Source organism: Phaseolus vulgaris, chromosome 2 (genome assembly GCF_000499845.2).
Source record: "Phaseolus vulgaris cultivar G19833 chromosome 2, P. vulgaris v2.0, whole genome shotgun sequence".
NCBI classification, from domain to species: domain Eukaryota; kingdom Viridiplantae; phylum Streptophyta; class Magnoliopsida; order Fabales; family Fabaceae; genus Phaseolus; species Phaseolus vulgaris.
In genome coordinates, this window is record NC_023758.2 from 39,866,358 (window position 1) to 39,883,619 (window position 17,262).

The following is a 17,262-nucleotide window of genomic DNA, read 5'->3' on the forward strand; positions in this document are numbered from 1 at the left end:
ATGAAGCATTGTTTGTAGTGGATAAAAAATAAAATATGTCCATGACAAACGCATAATTCAACTACTGATTTGAAAAGTCATTGTAATAATTTTTTTTGCAGCATATTAATTATCTGTAATAATATATAATTGAGATTTTTAAATTTAGTACACAATTTTTTCTCCAAAATAACAGTTAAGTATCACTATTTACTTTAACTCTAAAACATATAACGCTCTTAAATTTAACTATTTGTTTTACACGCAACGCATAATATTAACTTTCATATAATTATTCCATTCAACTTTATTTTTCAATATTTCTTACCATAAATTAAAATATATTTTAAATATTTATAACGTTTCAATTATATTATTTTTAAAATTTTAAAAAATGCAATTTTTTAAGTTATGAATATTGTTGGCGAGTCCATTCACGCTTTACTGAATAGGAGATTAGGAAATTCAATTTTATGTGAACTAATATAAATTTTAATGATTATAAAGATTAATAAGCTTATTAGTAAAAGGTAACTCATACTGTTATATATTAAAAATCTATTATATGTAATTGAACGAAAATATAATTGAGAAAGTACATTTCAATTAAATTCGAAATTATGTCAGATATTTTTGTTTCTTTTCTTTTCTCCGTTAATTATTTGAAAAGTCAAGCAAAAGTAACGAAAGTGTGTGTTCCTCACTGATCTCTCTCTATTCCGTTCAAAGCGCTTCAAAGAACGGAGAAAAAGAAAATACCAATTTCTTGAGAGACAAAAATCCGAGAGACATGTCTTCCACCTTCGACGTTTTCACCGTCGAGGACGACCACTTCGCCGCCCCCGCCGCCGCTGACACCTTCTCCGGCTACGGCGACTTCTCCACCTTTCCCGCCGACGACGTCCCCATCGACCACGTGGCGGCGGCTTCACCGGATATATTCGGCTTCAGCGATCCCGATCCAGGCTACACCCAGTCTCCCTTCGAGCAACAGCACGTTGTCGAGAATGGGAATGAAAATGGCTCCGAAAACGGCTATAGCAACGGTGTTTTTGTCTCCGACGGACCGGTGCTGCCGCCGCTGGGAGAAATGGAGCCGGAGGAAGGCTACGTCCTTCGGGAGTGGCGCCGGTAACTCTCTCTCCCTGTCTATTTTTTTTTTTTTTAGTTTTAAGAGTTCGGTTTGTTTTGTGAATTTGTCAGATCTTGTTTGAGTTCGCTTAGATCTAATCGGTTAGGATTGGGAATAGGAAGAAGCGAGTTGATGAAGTTGTTCGATCCAATTTTACTTGGAATAGTTACTTGAGTGATTGATTTGTATGATTCCGCTTAGTATAATTTTGTGCTTTGGTGGGAGTAATTGATTTGCATTCACCGGTTTTTATCTGCCATGGTCTCTTACTGGTAATGTGGATGTTGGATCTGAGTGGTTAGTGTTTTAGAGAGTAAATTTTGTCACGTGAAAATAGTAGTTGTTGGATGCTATGCAGCTTGGACTCCAGTCAGAGCTGATTCTACAGGTTGGTTGATCTGAATGGTGTGCGCATTTTCTTGCATTAATAAAATGGTGGAAGGATCGATTATCTTTGTTGAGCGGTTGAAGTGAGATGATCGTATTCCAGTTCACTACATTCAGTCTTCCATTTTCCGTTATCGTCTCTTCCCCAGGGAAGCAATTTACAAATGTCCTTATCTGATGATGATTAAACTTGGGGAGAATTGTGACAAATCCTCCCAGCATATTTCCTATTAGAATTTATTTATTTTTCTCCTTTCCCGTTGCTTCTGCTTGTGTAGTCCAGGGAGTAACAGAACCTGGTGTAAGTACATAAGATTCATCTTGTGTGAACTTTGAACTTACGTAGGTTTACATTGACACTGATTCTATCTATTTATAACTGTGGCACATTATTTTGTATTTCTAATGTTTGATTTCTCTCTTTACGTCATGCATTGAGCATCTACTGTAGGCTCAATGAAGATAAACTAATGATGTTTTGATTCATAAACTGCATAATTCAAGTTTTCCTTTAATATTAAGTAGCCTATGGTGAAATTAGGATTCTAATTTAATATGAAATATTTAATATTTACGTTAATTTTTATGTGGTGCATAACTTTACATGCAACTAAGGGAGGGGGTTCTTTTTTAAAAAATTATTTCATAAACTGCTGTCATTTCAAGTTCATATTCCTAAATACCCTGAATTTGGAGTTGGTAATTACTCAATAAAATCAGAGAACCTGATAATTGTTGGCAGTGCCATTTCTCTTTTATAAATATTGGTATCGGGTGTGTTTTATTTTGTATGGTTCATCCTGGAAGATGGCAATATAATGCATAAAAAGGAATGTTTAAAATATAATTATGTTATTAATATACTCTATAAAAATGTTAAATATGACCATTAATACAAATTCCGTTTGTTTGATTTTCTGAGGAAAAATTATTCTTGAACCTATGGTAAACACAGTGTCTTGCTTGCACTTTCATCTTTTCCAATTAAGATTAAAGATCTATTGCATGTTTGCTGTAATCGATTAACAAAAGTGAATTCATTTTGCAGTCAAAATGCCATTCAGCTTGAGGAGAAGGAGAAAAGGGAAAAGGAAATGAGAATGAAGATTATTGAGGAAGCCGAGGAGTATAAGGTGGCTTTCTATGAGAAAAGGAAGCTTAATGTTGAAACCAACAGGGTTCAAAACAGAGAAAGGGAAAAGGTAATTTCTACACGCAACACATATATAGTATATTCGCAATTATCTTTATATGTTATAACTTAAGAAATAAACTTATGGAGCAGTTATACCTGGCTAATCAAGAGAAATTCCACAAAGAGGCTGACAAAAATTACTGGAAAGCTATAGGGGAGATAATTCCTCGTGAGGTTCCCAACATTGAGAAGAGAAGAGGCAAAAAGGATCAGGATAAGAAGCCATCAATCACAGTTGTCCAAGGCCCAAAGCCTGGCAAACCCACAGATCTTTCTAGGTTGAGGCAGATATTGTTGAAGCTGAAGCATACACCACCACCTCACATGATTCCCCCTCCCCCTCCCCCTGCACCTGCTAAAGACTCCAAAGATGGGAAAGATGGAAAAGAAACAGCACCTAAAACTAATGGATCTGCACCAGAAGGTACACCTGGATCACAACCAAAGGATGCCACCACCAATAACGGTACTGACGATTTACCCCAGAAAGAAGCTCCAGTACCCCCTGAGGAGCATTCTTCTACATAAGTGTCTGATTTTGCATACTATAGCCCTCACAATCTTTCTTCTGCTATCCTTATTCTCCTGGCAATTCTTTACGGATCCTTTTGTCATACTATTAGCTTCTATGGCTTTTTTGGTTTGCAATTTGTTTTCAACATTGAGGTTTTGTATCAATTGTATCCTTGATTGACTATTATATGACCTTGGAAATTCATATGTTGGGTTTAATATATCATCTAAAATAAAGAGTATTTTTTGTCTTCTATGATTATTGCTTTTTATTTTTACATTTTATTGTTTGTGTATTTGGTGTCCTGTCTCCCTATTTATATTTTAATTCTTGAGCCTAGGTATTTTTTTTATTATCTTAGTTCTTTGTGAGCTCGTAAAATTGATTTTGACCAAGATATTATAGATTAGCATTTTTCTACAAGGAATATTATTTTGTTTGACTTCTTCTATTGTCACCTGAAATAAAATGGCAAAATTCATAATTTCGTTAGTCTAAGTCTAGTTTTAGAATCGATTGGACATTTTCAAAGGTGAGCTTGAAATTGTTTATAGCTTGAATATGACAGTTTTGGCCAAAAGAAGTAATAATTTCTTAAATTAATTAAACCAAACACTAAAAAAAGGCCGGCCTTAAGTTAAAAATATAGGAAATTCGTTTTTTGAGAATAATGTTTGAATTAATTAATTATTATATACTAAAGGGTTAAAGCAAATTATGAATGTTTTAATAAAAAATGGGTTTAGACTAGCTTATTTGGAAAACAAATTAATTTTTTAAACATAAAAGGTAGCTTAACAACATAAAATCAATTATTTTTCAGTATCAAGAGATACCCAAACATTGATATTTTCTTATCGTAAGTTAAAGGGCAATTACTTTGAAAAATCTATCACAAAAAAAATCATAAAACCCTTTTTCAAAAAAGAAAACTTATCCAAGCCCATCTTATAAATTAAAATACATTCTTAAAAAATAATATACAAAAAAGAGAAAATTGTAAAAAAAGAAAAAAGAAAAAAAGAAGACAATCCCTCTTTGTTCTTTCTCTCTCTACTATTTTTTAACTCTGCAATTCACAGATCACTAGTTTATGCTTCACCGTGGGGCCAACTGAGTAATACTGGAAGGGTTAGAGCTAAATTGATAGCTTGTGGATTCAAAGGATGACTTCTTTTGAGAAGATGCTCCTGAATCCTGGAAAAACCCTGGTACTGTTAGTTGCTTTTCATTCAGCCTCGTGTTCTTGGACAGCATATCCACCACTTGGGACATCATTGGCCTTCTACTTGCTGCAGCTTGTGTGCAGAAAAAAGCAACCTTCGCGTACCTAATTACCTCTTCCTCAGGGAATTCACCCATGTCTGGATCCACAAGCTCCAACAGTTTCCCTTCTTCGTACAGTTGCCAGGCCTGTTGTTGCAAAAATAAAGATCATCAAGTCCAGACCAAGTCCACATTGACAAGAATGAACACATAGGTTGCATATATATGGGAAGATGAAATATACATACCCATTCCAAGAGATATTTGTTGGACCCTCCCCAGTTTGTCCTGGCACTGCTTTTACCACTGATTATTTCAAGAATAAGAACCCCAAAACTATATACGTCAGCCTTAAGGGTTAACTGGCCACCCATTGCATATTCTGGTGCTAAGTAACCACTGCATTTTCAAACCAAAGCAGAACATTAGTGAGATCCACTGTCCAAGTATACATTGAACAATTTTGAAAATGCAACTAACTATCTACTTGGTTCTTTGGGAAACTGTAGAACATTAAATATAAACATAAAAATTGATGTAGAGCATATGTTGAGGAACCAGTGAGCTGTAATGCTCGGGTCCAGTGCAACTGAATTCAACTGACTTACGAACATTCTATAACAAAACATGGTACCTAGTACGTTCAGAAAACATTAATTCAGATATCCTGATTGACCCTGAAGTTTTATCACTAACATTGCTAGTTCGGCTGTCATAACCAGATGGTGATTGGTGAAGGATCACCAAATATGAAGAGTTTTTTCACCTTCTAATATTTTACTAGATAGTAGCAACAAAAAAAACCATAAAAATTTTAACCATGAATCTGAGGTATAACTTACGTTGTTCCAGCAATCCTTGTGCTAATGTGAGTAATGTCATCTGGAAATAATTTAGCCAACCCGAAATCTCCTATTTTTGGATTGAAATGTCTGTCAAGTAGTATGTTGCTTGCCTTGATGTCTCTATGCACAATGTGTGGCACAAGTTCTTCGTGAAGAAATGCAAGACCTCTAGCAGTACCCATGCAAATACCAGATCTTTTTCTCCAGTCTAATATGATATTTGAACCTCTAGCACCTACAAAATGTTGAATAAAAGAAAAAAAAAAGTTATTGTTTCATCCTATCATCTGCATATGGATCTTGGTTAGTGATTCCATAATTCACAGCAAAACATTTGGAAATTTACCAAGTAATGCACGATCAAGGCTGTTATTTTGCACATATTCATAAACTAATATGCGATTGGTTTCTTGAACGCAGCAACCAACCAATTCAACAAGGTTTGGATGCTTAACATTTGATATAGTTTTAATTTCAGATATAAATTCACGAACTCCCTGCTTTGACCCAGCTGAAAGCGTTTTCACTGCTACCTGTCTTCCATCTTTTAAGGTTCCCTGGCAAATTTCAACACAGCTATTTAGTACGGACTTAGCAATCAAGAGGAGGATAAAATAACAAAAATGTGACGTTATTTCTTGGTACCTTAGCTTAACTAAGCTAAAGCAGTAAAGAACCCTCATAAATTCTAAATTTGTCTTTCTGTGAGAAAGGAGGTTTTAATAAGGCCTCCGGCGAGGGAAAAGGTAAGCTGAATAAGAGGCATCTCTTTTGTACCCATTTCTATACATCCTTCAGTTTTATGATTTTAGAAAATATAAAAGAGTGATTTTAGCACAAAATAGAAGCATTGTTTGTACCCACATAAGAAAGCCTCTCTCACTTTCTCAGAGAAAATTGACAGTGCTCAAATCTTATAACTAATAGTCCAAGCATGAAAGCAAGATTCTATGATGTCAATAAAGGGGTACAAGAAATAAATATTTCAACCAGAAATGATGGGCATGGCACCTTTTTATATTGTGGGTCATTGAATGCCAAAATCAAATTTATGCGAAGTTTATGTTTATGTATAAGAATAACCAACTGAGCAATATGAAGGAAATCAATATCTGTATGTATCATGTAAGCAAGCATATGGAGAGTGGAATGATTGTCAAAACCAATATTGCTATACAGAGAGAATAAAAGAACAAGAAATTGACAAGGTAACAGAATCAGAGAACTTCCAAGAGAGAAATTAGAATTCCATCGCCCTTCTGTTGATAATCAACCCTGCTAAATACTAGTGCCTCACCGCATACATAGTCTCTCAGGCATGGGTTGGTTATTTTGATCCTCTCACTCATTCTCCTTCCCAAATCACGTGCATCAGCTGCCACCTATTGAGTTACATCATGTGCTTCCTCCACTTGCAATCCCTCATTTTCCTTTATTATCCTTTAACTAGCAGTAACCATTCCATTTCCATTTGTTACAATTTATCCCTTATAATTTTATAAACAAACTAGCCTATCACTTCATAAGAATTGTAATGCAATGTGTACCCTAGTAAGTGGAGCATGTCAAGTGAGAGGAGCAAACAATTCCCATTGGCTCATGTGTGTAAGTTCAAGAATAGAACAACAAGTCACATGAATAGCAATGCATATCTAGATCATGTAAATGGGGTTTTGAACGTCATGATGGTTTTACTGCCACAAGAACAGTGTATAGTCTTCCTTTGGATAATACAGATACCTAGTTGGCCTAAGATTGGCACTGGTATAACAAAAGAAATCTTAATTCAACATTACAGAAAGATATAAGTTAAAAGAGAAAATTAAAAATAGCCCTCTTGTAGCACAGAAACCTCTGAAATAATCTTTTTTGGTATTGTTACAACTGATCAACAGGCATATTAATTCCATATTTTTACAACTTATAATAGAGTCTGTGACCTAAATACCTGGTAAACAGTTCCAAAACCTCCTCGTCCTAGCTTTTTGCTTGGATGATAGTTATCAGTGGCCAGTCTCAGGTCTTTATCAGAAAAATTCTTAACATTATCAAGTGGAAAGCCTGTGAAACAAAAGATTTGTATATCACAATCAAAAAAATAGAAAAAATATGAAAAATAGTGATAAATAGGAAAAACAAAAAAATTATACTTATAAAAGTATCCCTAAATATATATAGCAGAACGCTTTTAAACATCATTATTGTACCTCATAAAAAAACACCCAAAAACTAGTAAAAATCCCCAATTATGTGTGTTCCAACTTCTTAGATTATTTTTTACCTATGTATGAACTAAATGAACACATTTATCTTTTGAAGTCTACAACTTAATGAACTGTTGCTCTTGTCAGACCTGCCTATGATAGTGACCAAAATGCAACTATGCAAGATGGCTTGATTAATAATACTCAAGTCGAACCATTATTCAATGCATCACTGTTCTATACATTAGCGATCAGGGAAAATTGACAGTCAGAAAGTGCAGGCTCATTGGTAAAGCTAAAGCCAATAAAAGGAACAAGAAACATGCAATCAATAGTGTCTAGTCTACCATTGTTGAAAGGCTGCAGAATATCAGAACAAGTAATCAACAACCACCCTCACCATCAATCTCGTTATGAGTATGAGAAGGGCTCCTTTTCTTCTTGAGAGTTGAGGCTCCAAAGCAGCCACAACTCATAATGATCCTGGGATGCGACTGCTACACTCTGCACTATTTACCATATTTCAACATAAGTGAAAAGTGCAATTTATACACTTTAATTGCAAACACTATAGATATAGCAATGCAAAGGCACGGAACTCAAGCACACGCTTTAACAAGCTAGAATAAACAACACGCTCCACTGAAATGATTCACGACTTTGTCCAACAACTTGACACGGATTGCTGAACTTGGTAAATATAACGAAAAGAAATATTAAAATTCTCACAAACCGAACCCAATTACATGGACTCAATAACAGAAATTTCAATAAAAGTCAATTGTTTAAAATTTTCATATCAATTGTTCCATTCTTATATTTCTTTTCTGCTGAATCGGTGATCAAACTTAGATCCTTCAGAAGACTTTGTACAGACAAAAAACACCAAACTAAACTGAAGGACAATTACAAGTTTTCAAAATTTTCCAATTTCACCAACCCAAAAAACGAAAAACAGAAGAGAGAAGAATCAACTCCCAAAACAAAACCCCATTTCCAGATCAGCTCATAATCGCAATCCGATTTGAGCATTCAGCTTATCATCCAGAAAGACTACACCTTTAACGTGTGAAAGTGAGGAACCCCATTTGGGACAAGAACCCCTTCTGGGAAACAAGGGAGAAAAGTAAACGAAAAACTATGATCACCTTTAGGAGCCCAAAGAAAATGCTAAAGTCTAATGAGAGTTAGGTGGTTAAATAGGAATGAGTTGAAAATTGAAGAGAGAGGGGAAAGAATGGTATTAAAAAGAAGTGGTTTATGTTGTGTGCTTGGTCTTTGCGGCGATAACGAGTAATGCGTTGTTGTGTTGTATTCTCACTTGGTTTTGGTCCAACTCTTTGCCACAGGAATGACCGTTTCTTCTTTAGGCTCCACCTCCCTCAGGCTGCTAAAGACTATCTCCAACCAACACCAATCACTCTTTCCATCCAAATCCATGTCTAACTCAATGCATTCATTCTACTGTTTTTTAAGGATGTCTCAATTGTGAACCTTTATGTTGGTTAAAATTTGATAAATTCAATGATTTAATTAAGGTTTTGAAATCAATTTTATTTCTATACTTTTTTTTCATTACTCTTTTCCTAGTGTTCATTTCTTCATATTTCAGCACTTTTTTTGTTTTAAATTATAGAAGAAAAGTTATGTCTCGTTACAAAAAGTCAAGTTTTCCTATTGAATGGTGTTTATAGTTATACAAACTTTATCATTTAGTTTCTAGTTTAAAACTTATTCATTGCCTTGGTACTATTTTATTCTCTTTTAATCATTCTGGTTAAGATTATTACGATTAAAAATTAAAAATAATATATATAAAGACAAAAAGTTATTATTTTATTAAAGTGGGTTGTTAAATAAGTATACTTTATTTGGAGGGTGTGAAACTATATTTAAAAAACAGAAGAACTAAGAAGGTCAATCTTTTTCAACTATGACTAATTAAGTGAGAATGAAACAAGATTTTTATATAGATTAAAAATAAGGTTTGGGATAAGTTAATTTGGAAAGGTTTGTATAAATTAAATCATATATAAATTAATTTAATGATTGAGAAAAAAAAATTATTGTTAACCTATAAAGAAAATTATTAACGCGTCTTAACTTTAAAGATAATTATAAAGACTTAAAACTTGTTATATGTCAAACATACAAAACCTTATCTTAGTTACTTGACCAAACTCTGTCAACTCTTTGGAATTGTTTGAGTGGTTATAGGATTTCACATTTCTTACTATTTACTGTTTTTTTAACAAGGTAATGATTAATGAGATCTTCTAAGTTAGTTACGTAAATAAAGATTAAACTTTCTTAACAAACTAACTCTTAAACATTTTGTTATAAAACAATATTAACTTTTGCCGAAAAAAATAAAACATTATTAACTAAAAGTAAGAAGAATTAATACTTCATAAATAAATAAAAATATTCAACAACTTTATTGATATAGTATAAAAAATTAATTGTATTATATTATAAGATTCTAAGTATAATGAGTGTGTCTCAATAGAGTGTTTATTGCGTACTTATAGAATTTGTGTGTTTTTCTATGTAAGACTACAAAATATTTAAAAGAGCTACTACATAGTAAGTAAATGGTATAGTCTAACTGAATTGAACACTAATGAAAAAAAATAAAAATTAGACACATTTTTAGTAGATGATTTTTTTTTTCATTAGACGAATGTGATTTAGAATCAATAAATCACAATTTTCCATTTTGACTTCAAATGATGAAAAAAATCATATAATCTTTATTTATCCTCAAATGGAAAATTAATCATTTTTAAGCAATGTTTGAATATCGCTCTTGTTAAAAATTTAGTAAATGATTTTTTTTTTTTTTCTGAAACTATCTTCAAAACTGTGATTTCACTAGACTTAACAATGTCTTTAACAAAGTGAAATCTAACATCAATGTGTTTGGTTCTCTCATCGAATATTTGATGATAAACTTAATGTATGACATCGCAAAAACTAGTCACAGTCTTGTACAATACCCAATTCTTTTATCATCTTCTTCGATTGCAGTTCACCCCTTATGTGAGCACGATATACTCAACTTGAGTAATAAATAAATTCACCATTGATTTCAAACTATTTTCCCAACAAACTATAGTTTCAAATGGTGTGAAAACATACCTAAAATTGACTTTCTAGTGTCAATATTCTTTGTATAATCTGCATCCACAAACCCTTATAGAGCTTCTTTGTTATAGGTAGACTCTTTATACACCTGTCCACATGACAATATTGTTTTGTTTAAATATCTTAATGTCCACTTCAAAATCTCCTAATGAGCACGTCGAGGGTTCCACATAAATCTGCTAACCATACTAACAACATGTGCTAGATTCGGTCCACTAGACACCATCTTGTACATGATGCTCTTTATTCCATTAGAATATGAAATAGGATTTATATCCTTCATTTCTTCCTCAAAACTAGAACTTTAGGTAGTCGATAACTTTGTGTGATGATCTAAATATGTACTCATTGGTTTAGATTCATATATCATAAACTTCTCAACAACCTTTTTCAAATATCCTTGTTAAGATAAACATAACACTACACCCCAACTATCTGGTTCCTTTGTATATTCATCTCAAGTATTCACCTCGTGAGACCAATATCTTTCATCTCAAACTTTTATATATATATATATATATATATATATATATATATATATATATATATATATATATATTCTCAAACAAGTTGGGACTGAAAGAACTATTACCTTCATTTTCCGTGCCTCTTCTCTTCACTTTACTTCCTCCTTCTCTTCTTTCATTGTCCTCCTCCTTTTTCTCGTAAACTCAAAGTCTAGATGGTACCTGCAAAGGACACTCCGACACTCAAGTGAGACCGTGATGATGACATACCTTTTTTCGAGATCTGTGATTACTTATATGATTATCATAGATCCTTTGTTATTGGGTCGGATCAAGATTTTTTATCATAATTAAAAGTGTATTACCTGATGCTTAATCATTGTTTGATTTCGATAACCTTCTATTAGTTAATGAAAATGGCTATTCTTATTACATGCTGACACCTTCATTTATCATTCAAACTCGACTGGTATATATATATATATATATATATATATATATATATATATATATATATATATATATATATATATATATACTACGATAATTTATTCTATATTTTACATTCATTCAACCATTAATTTATTAAATTTCATAATTCAAATGAGCTCATAATAATGGATATACGATGTAGTTGAGATTTTATATTATTTTGAAGTGAACAAATTAAACTATTAAATTTGGATAAAATCAATAGTTGAGATTCCGTGTAAGTCTTAGATAGATTCTAACAAATATTAAATTTAATATTTTGAATGAAAGTGATGTCACCATAAATATGCATGAGTCAGAAAGTCATGGTTGCACAAATTCTAGAAGCTTCAATTCCTTCAAAGTTCTCCAACATTTAAGTTATCCCTATAAATAAGGAATCTTAAAATCTATAGAAATTCATTTCTCGACAAATTTGACTACCTATATTTTATTACTTCATACTATTCAACGTGAATTAATTAACATACACTTTTTAAGTTTAATCAAATATCTCGAATTTAAATGTCATTTTGCACCAAATACTTTCTAAAAATACCTTTATTTTCGATGGTACTTTTATCTAACTTCAATATTTTATATACAACAGATAACATAAATATGAGTTTTGACTAAATTCATCAAGTAAAAATAGATATTAATCATTCAATATATATACACATTTTATTTATATATCTTAACTTTTAATAATCTTTATACTTCTTTTAATATCAAATATTTTCTTCAACTATTTATAATTTATACCTCAATAATCTTTTTAAGAATCAAGAACTCGAAAATTTAATTTAAGGATACTTGTTTGTAATTAGTTAGAATTACCCAAGTTTGACTTTCTATCAAGTTTGGCACTCTATTAAGTTTGACCTTCCATTGACCTACTAAATGTAAGAAAACTTGTGTACATTGAACTACAATTCTTTAAGTCTTAAGTCATTTTACCTACAAGTTCGTCAATCTTAAACTTTACAAAGTTTGATACATATAAAATCAACATTGAGACTATTCAAATAATTTTGTTCATAATCACTTGAAGAAGAACAAATTATATAAACTAACTTTATGTACTATAAGTTTTCTTAATAACTTTTCCTAGTATAAATTATTTAAAATTTTAAATTGTATGTAAATTAATCTTAACTTACAAAATAAGTTTTTTTTTTCTTAGTTTTGTTTTCTAGAAGTATTTATCAAAAAAATTGTCTAGAGAAACTCATTTTTCAATCATATTCTAATCACGGGAATATCTTCACTAAAATTCAACTTACATATTTCATAATTTAAAACAATGTATAAAGATTAAAAATATTAAGAAATATATTTATTATTTGAAAATATTTTTAGCTTATGAGTAATATTAAAATATATTTGACGTACAATTAATAATAATAAATTAAACAAATGTAATTTTTACTAAATAATATAGTTGACAACTTCTAAATTTAGCTTCTTTCCACCACATTTTTTCTATAAAAAAAAAAGTTTAACTAAATATCATACTTAAGAAATTTAAGTCTTAAATTCACTTGTGTTAAAATACCATATTGGCATTTAAGGGTTTGTCAAATATTAAAAGACAATTATTAAAATGTTAAATATTTTATTCAAAATAAAAATAATAATAAGGCTTAATTTTACATTTAATTACTAAATTATCATAACTTTTGAATTTTATCATCTAAATTTTATAAATGCCTTTTCATTATATTTTTTAAATTTTTTTGAATAAATTTCCTATTTATTAAATACTTAACAACGTGTTAAAGTGTTACGAAAAAAAAAATAAAAAAATAAAACTACTTTGTTTTATAATATTTTATTTTGCTAAGAAACGTTTTTTTGGTATCATTTCGTTTTTATTTTTATTTTCAACATTCATTAAATATTTAACAAATTAGTAGAATCTTAAAAAAATGGAAAATGTGTAATTAAATCTAGTAATAATAACACAAATTTTATAATTTAAATTAATTAAACTTTTTCTTAAATATGTCTCTTAAAATAAATTATTAAAAATAAAAATAAACGTATTATATATCACAACTTATTTGAAAATGTAAAAATCATGAATATTATTATTATTATATTCTAACTATTTTTATATATTTTGATAAGAAAATAGTTGTATATATTAATTGAGAATATATTCAATTATATTACATTGAATTAGTTTTATTTTAATTCGCAGACTTAATCTCGGTTTTTTATCATGATGGGTTTTTTTTTTTTTACTAAAATGGGGTCCGTTTAAAAAAAATTACAAATTTAGGCAAGTCGTGCCGTGGCACGACTTCATATGCAGAAGTCGTCCCAATTAGGCACGACTTTTGCCATGTCATACTAAAGTCGTGCCAACTTGGCACAACTTCTGCTCTGTCATATTGAAGTCGTGACAACTTGACACGACTTCTGCCACGTCATAATTTTTTTTTTAATTTTATTGTTTATATATTGGGTAGTAAGTTATGTAATGTTAAAAATTAATTTGATACATAATTTTCTAAGAGTGTTAGTTTTAAGGAACAAAAAATTAGATAATTGTGTATGGATCATGTTTGAATTGAATGAATAAATACATAGATAAAGAAAATAAATGTTATAAGAGTGTTATGAATGAATAAATACATAGATAAAGAAAATGAGGAAATTAATAATCAAACTTGAATTGAATTTTATTATTAATCTTGTCTGTGCAGACAATTATGACGTGGCAGAAGTCGTGCCAAGTTGACACGACTTCTGTATGATGGGGCAGAAGTCGTGCCAAGTTGGCACGACTTTAGTATGACGGGGCAGAAGTCGTGCTAAGTTGGCACAACTTTAGTATGACATGGCAGAAGTCGTGCCTAATTGGGACGACTTCTGCATATGAAGTCATACCGAATTGACACGACTTGCCTAAATTTGTAATTTTTTTTAAACGGACCCCATTTTGGTAAAAACAAAAAAAAATAACTCATCATGGTAAAAAAAACCCTTAATCTCTTTCTCCTTCACTGCATATATGTTTGGTAAAAACTAATAAATATGCCAATTAAAATTTGAAATGCTTAAAAGTTAATTAAATTTGAAAATTTCTAAGTTAGTTGATTTAATAAAAAATATTTCATACAAATTTTTTCCAATTGATTATTTTAACATATAAAGAATCCTAAAATTGTCAATTTCACACCCATACAAAAATCAAGTTTCCAACAACCTATGAAATGTCTTCTGGTATAGACACAAGAAAATTCTCTTCAGCTGTGAGAAAAGTGAATGTGGTCCATAAATATATGTATGAATCATTAGATCTATAAAATATAAATACTTAAAGTAAATTAAGATTGAAATATTTGAATTTAGATGATAAATATATGAAATATGAAAATAAATTTCATTTGATATTGACAAAAAATAATAAATTTGGTAAATAGGTAGCGAAAAGAGAAGGCAAAAGATCACATTATCGTTGTCAGTGTTTTCTTTCTGGTTTTTTAGGGTTGTCATTGTCGTTATAATAATTGAATATTTTTCCACAATTTTGTTGTTTTGACATGGTCATGCCAAATTCCAAACGGAGTTTTCAAAAGCAAGAATGGTTTATTGACTAAACAGATTCATTACAGGGTTAATAATATATTTAAAAGAACACTTTAGACATTAATATTTTAAACCAAACTTTTTATTTTTTTTCTAGTATTGAGAACGTTGGATCAAAGACTCTTGTTTTCTCTCTCTCTCTATTTCCCTTCCTTCTTATTTCAATTTCTTTTCCTTTTTAGTATATGGTTCTACATTTGGTTACAAATGCCTACCATCTTTTTAAAGTTTTGTCTTCATTAATTATAATTTTCAAGAATATATATATAACAGAATATAAAGCATTTATGTCCAAGAATTGAATTTAGAATAAGTTTAATTTTGTTTTAAAAAAATCTATTTTAGTTTTATCTGCAAGTATTTTGAAGTTGTACTTGATCCTATCAGTTGATAATTAAAATTCTCTTAACCAGTTTAATAATCTATTTTAATTGTAGTTGTTTTAGTAATGTTTTTTTAAGTTTTTAATTTGGTGAATGTTACACTTGTACCTTTATAGACAAAGTGAGTATAGATAGTACATGTGATTGACTGTAACAATGCAGTGTTGGTTCCTCGATCGCTTCGCTTTCTTGCTCTTCAATGCTTCACTTCAGACTTTAAAACACTCACTCTCCTTAATTCCTTAGCACTCAGTCAGGGTTGACCTGCAAAAGGTAATCGGACGATCAAGTAAGTACTATGTCTAAAAAGTATATAGTGATAATTAATTAAAAAAGTACCTTACTCACTATAGAGAATTATTTATCGCATTGAGTCATGAATCATCTGAGTGATGGGTTGAATCTAGCACACATCAGTGTTAGCTGATTTCTTGGGTGGTTATCCTGATTTCTCGGGACATTATCCGAAATTGATGGGATGTGACCCTAATTCTTAGAGAGTCTCTACATCTGCCTTAGCTGCTATTTATTATTTTTGACTGGTCGATCGATCACCGAAGTCGAGAGAAAATTTGTGTATATCTGAAACACATTGGTGGATGTACATTAGTACAATAAATTTCCCCTAACCTATAAAATTAAGATCCACTTATAGATCATTTTACTTAGAACAAGTCAAGTCTTTGATAGGAGATACTCAATCTAATAGGAGATACTCAATCTAAGTATTTTGTAAGATACATGTCTAATATTTATTACCATGTATCAAATTTAAACAACATCCACCTGTAAATATAATGTGTTTGAAAATGGACTATACAAAGTGTTTATGAATTACCTTAATTTGAGATTATGTTTTATTTTAAGTTTAATGAAACTTTGGTGTAATATGTTTATATAATAAAATATTTATTGTCAGTAACTTACTCTCTTTTTTATCATTGTTATGCAATTTTGTTTTATGATTATACTCCATAGACGAACATTCAATATTATTGATCCTAAAAATAGTTATGAAATAATATAGATACATTTTATATATATATATATATATATTATATATATATATATATATTACTAGTGATATAATATATATTGATAGTCATATTAGTCGAGTGTTATTTTTTGATGAAGTATTATGGAAAAGAATCACTACAAGACAATCATGAAATAGAAACCAATTTTTAGATAGTAAAATAATTAGTTGCAATAGTAACTAAATTAGAGACCATTTTAGAAACTAAAAAACAAATTGATTTCTAAATTAGTTTCTATTATTGTTAAATAGTTTCTAAATTGATATCTAATTTTGGTAGAAAAACATTGGTTGTTAATTAGATATCAATTTAGAAACTATTTAATAGAAACTAATTTAGAAACCATTTTTTTTCTAAAATGGTCTCTAATTTAGTTACTATTGCAATTATTTTGATATCTAAAAATTGGTTTCTATTTCATGGTTTTCTTGTAGTGAATATTATAGTATCATACAATTAAAAAAAAAACTCTGCGCAATTTTAAAAAAAAATATTACAAAAGTATAATATTTTTAAATAGTATAATGATTTATAGTTATATATCAATAGATTCCATTATCAATGTATTATAATTAAAATTATGCAACTCTATCACCTAGTTAATTAATTAACATATAAAGTAAGGATGAGTATTC

At 30.2% G+C, this 17,262-nt stretch overlaps 2 protein-coding genes across 6 annotated transcripts; one reads left to right on the forward strand and one right to left on the reverse strand.

Moving 5' to 3' along the window:
• Positions 1-599: 599 nt before the first annotated feature.
• On the forward strand, positions 600-3,462 carry LOC137812021 (clathrin light chain 1-like). The gene is made up of 3 exons (XM_068613890.1): positions 600-1,110; positions 2,547-2,700; positions 2,784-3,462. The coding sequence occupies exons 1-3, from the start codon at positions 770-772 to the stop codon at positions 3,219-3,221; spliced, it is 933 nt and encodes a 310-aa protein (XP_068469991.1). The 5' UTR covers positions 600-769; the 3' UTR covers positions 3,222-3,462.
• Positions 3,463-4,122: 660 nt separating this feature from the next.
• Positions 4,123-9,012, reverse strand: LOC137812023 (cold-responsive protein kinase 1-like). Of its 5 annotated transcripts, none has more exons than XM_068613894.1 (7): positions 8,671-9,012; positions 7,923-8,031; positions 7,267-7,379; positions 5,665-5,875; positions 5,316-5,553; positions 4,722-4,872; positions 4,123-4,620 (listed from the first exon to the last, which is right to left on the reverse strand). In XM_068613894.1, the coding sequence occupies exons 2-7, from the start codon at positions 7,996-7,998 to the stop codon at positions 4,306-4,308; spliced, it is 1,104 nt and encodes a 367-aa protein (XP_068469995.1). In that variant the 5' UTR covers positions 7,999-8,031; positions 8,671-9,012; the 3' UTR covers positions 4,123-4,305. The 5 variants fall into 5 exon arrangements, with proteins under 5 accessions (XP_068469995.1, XP_068469996.1, XP_068469994.1 ...); XM_068613895.1 differs by having other exon boundaries at positions 8,844-8,993; XM_068613893.1 differs by having other exon boundaries at positions 7,923-8,026; positions 8,671-8,993.
• Between the last annotated feature and the right edge of the window lie 8,250 nt (positions 9,013-17,262).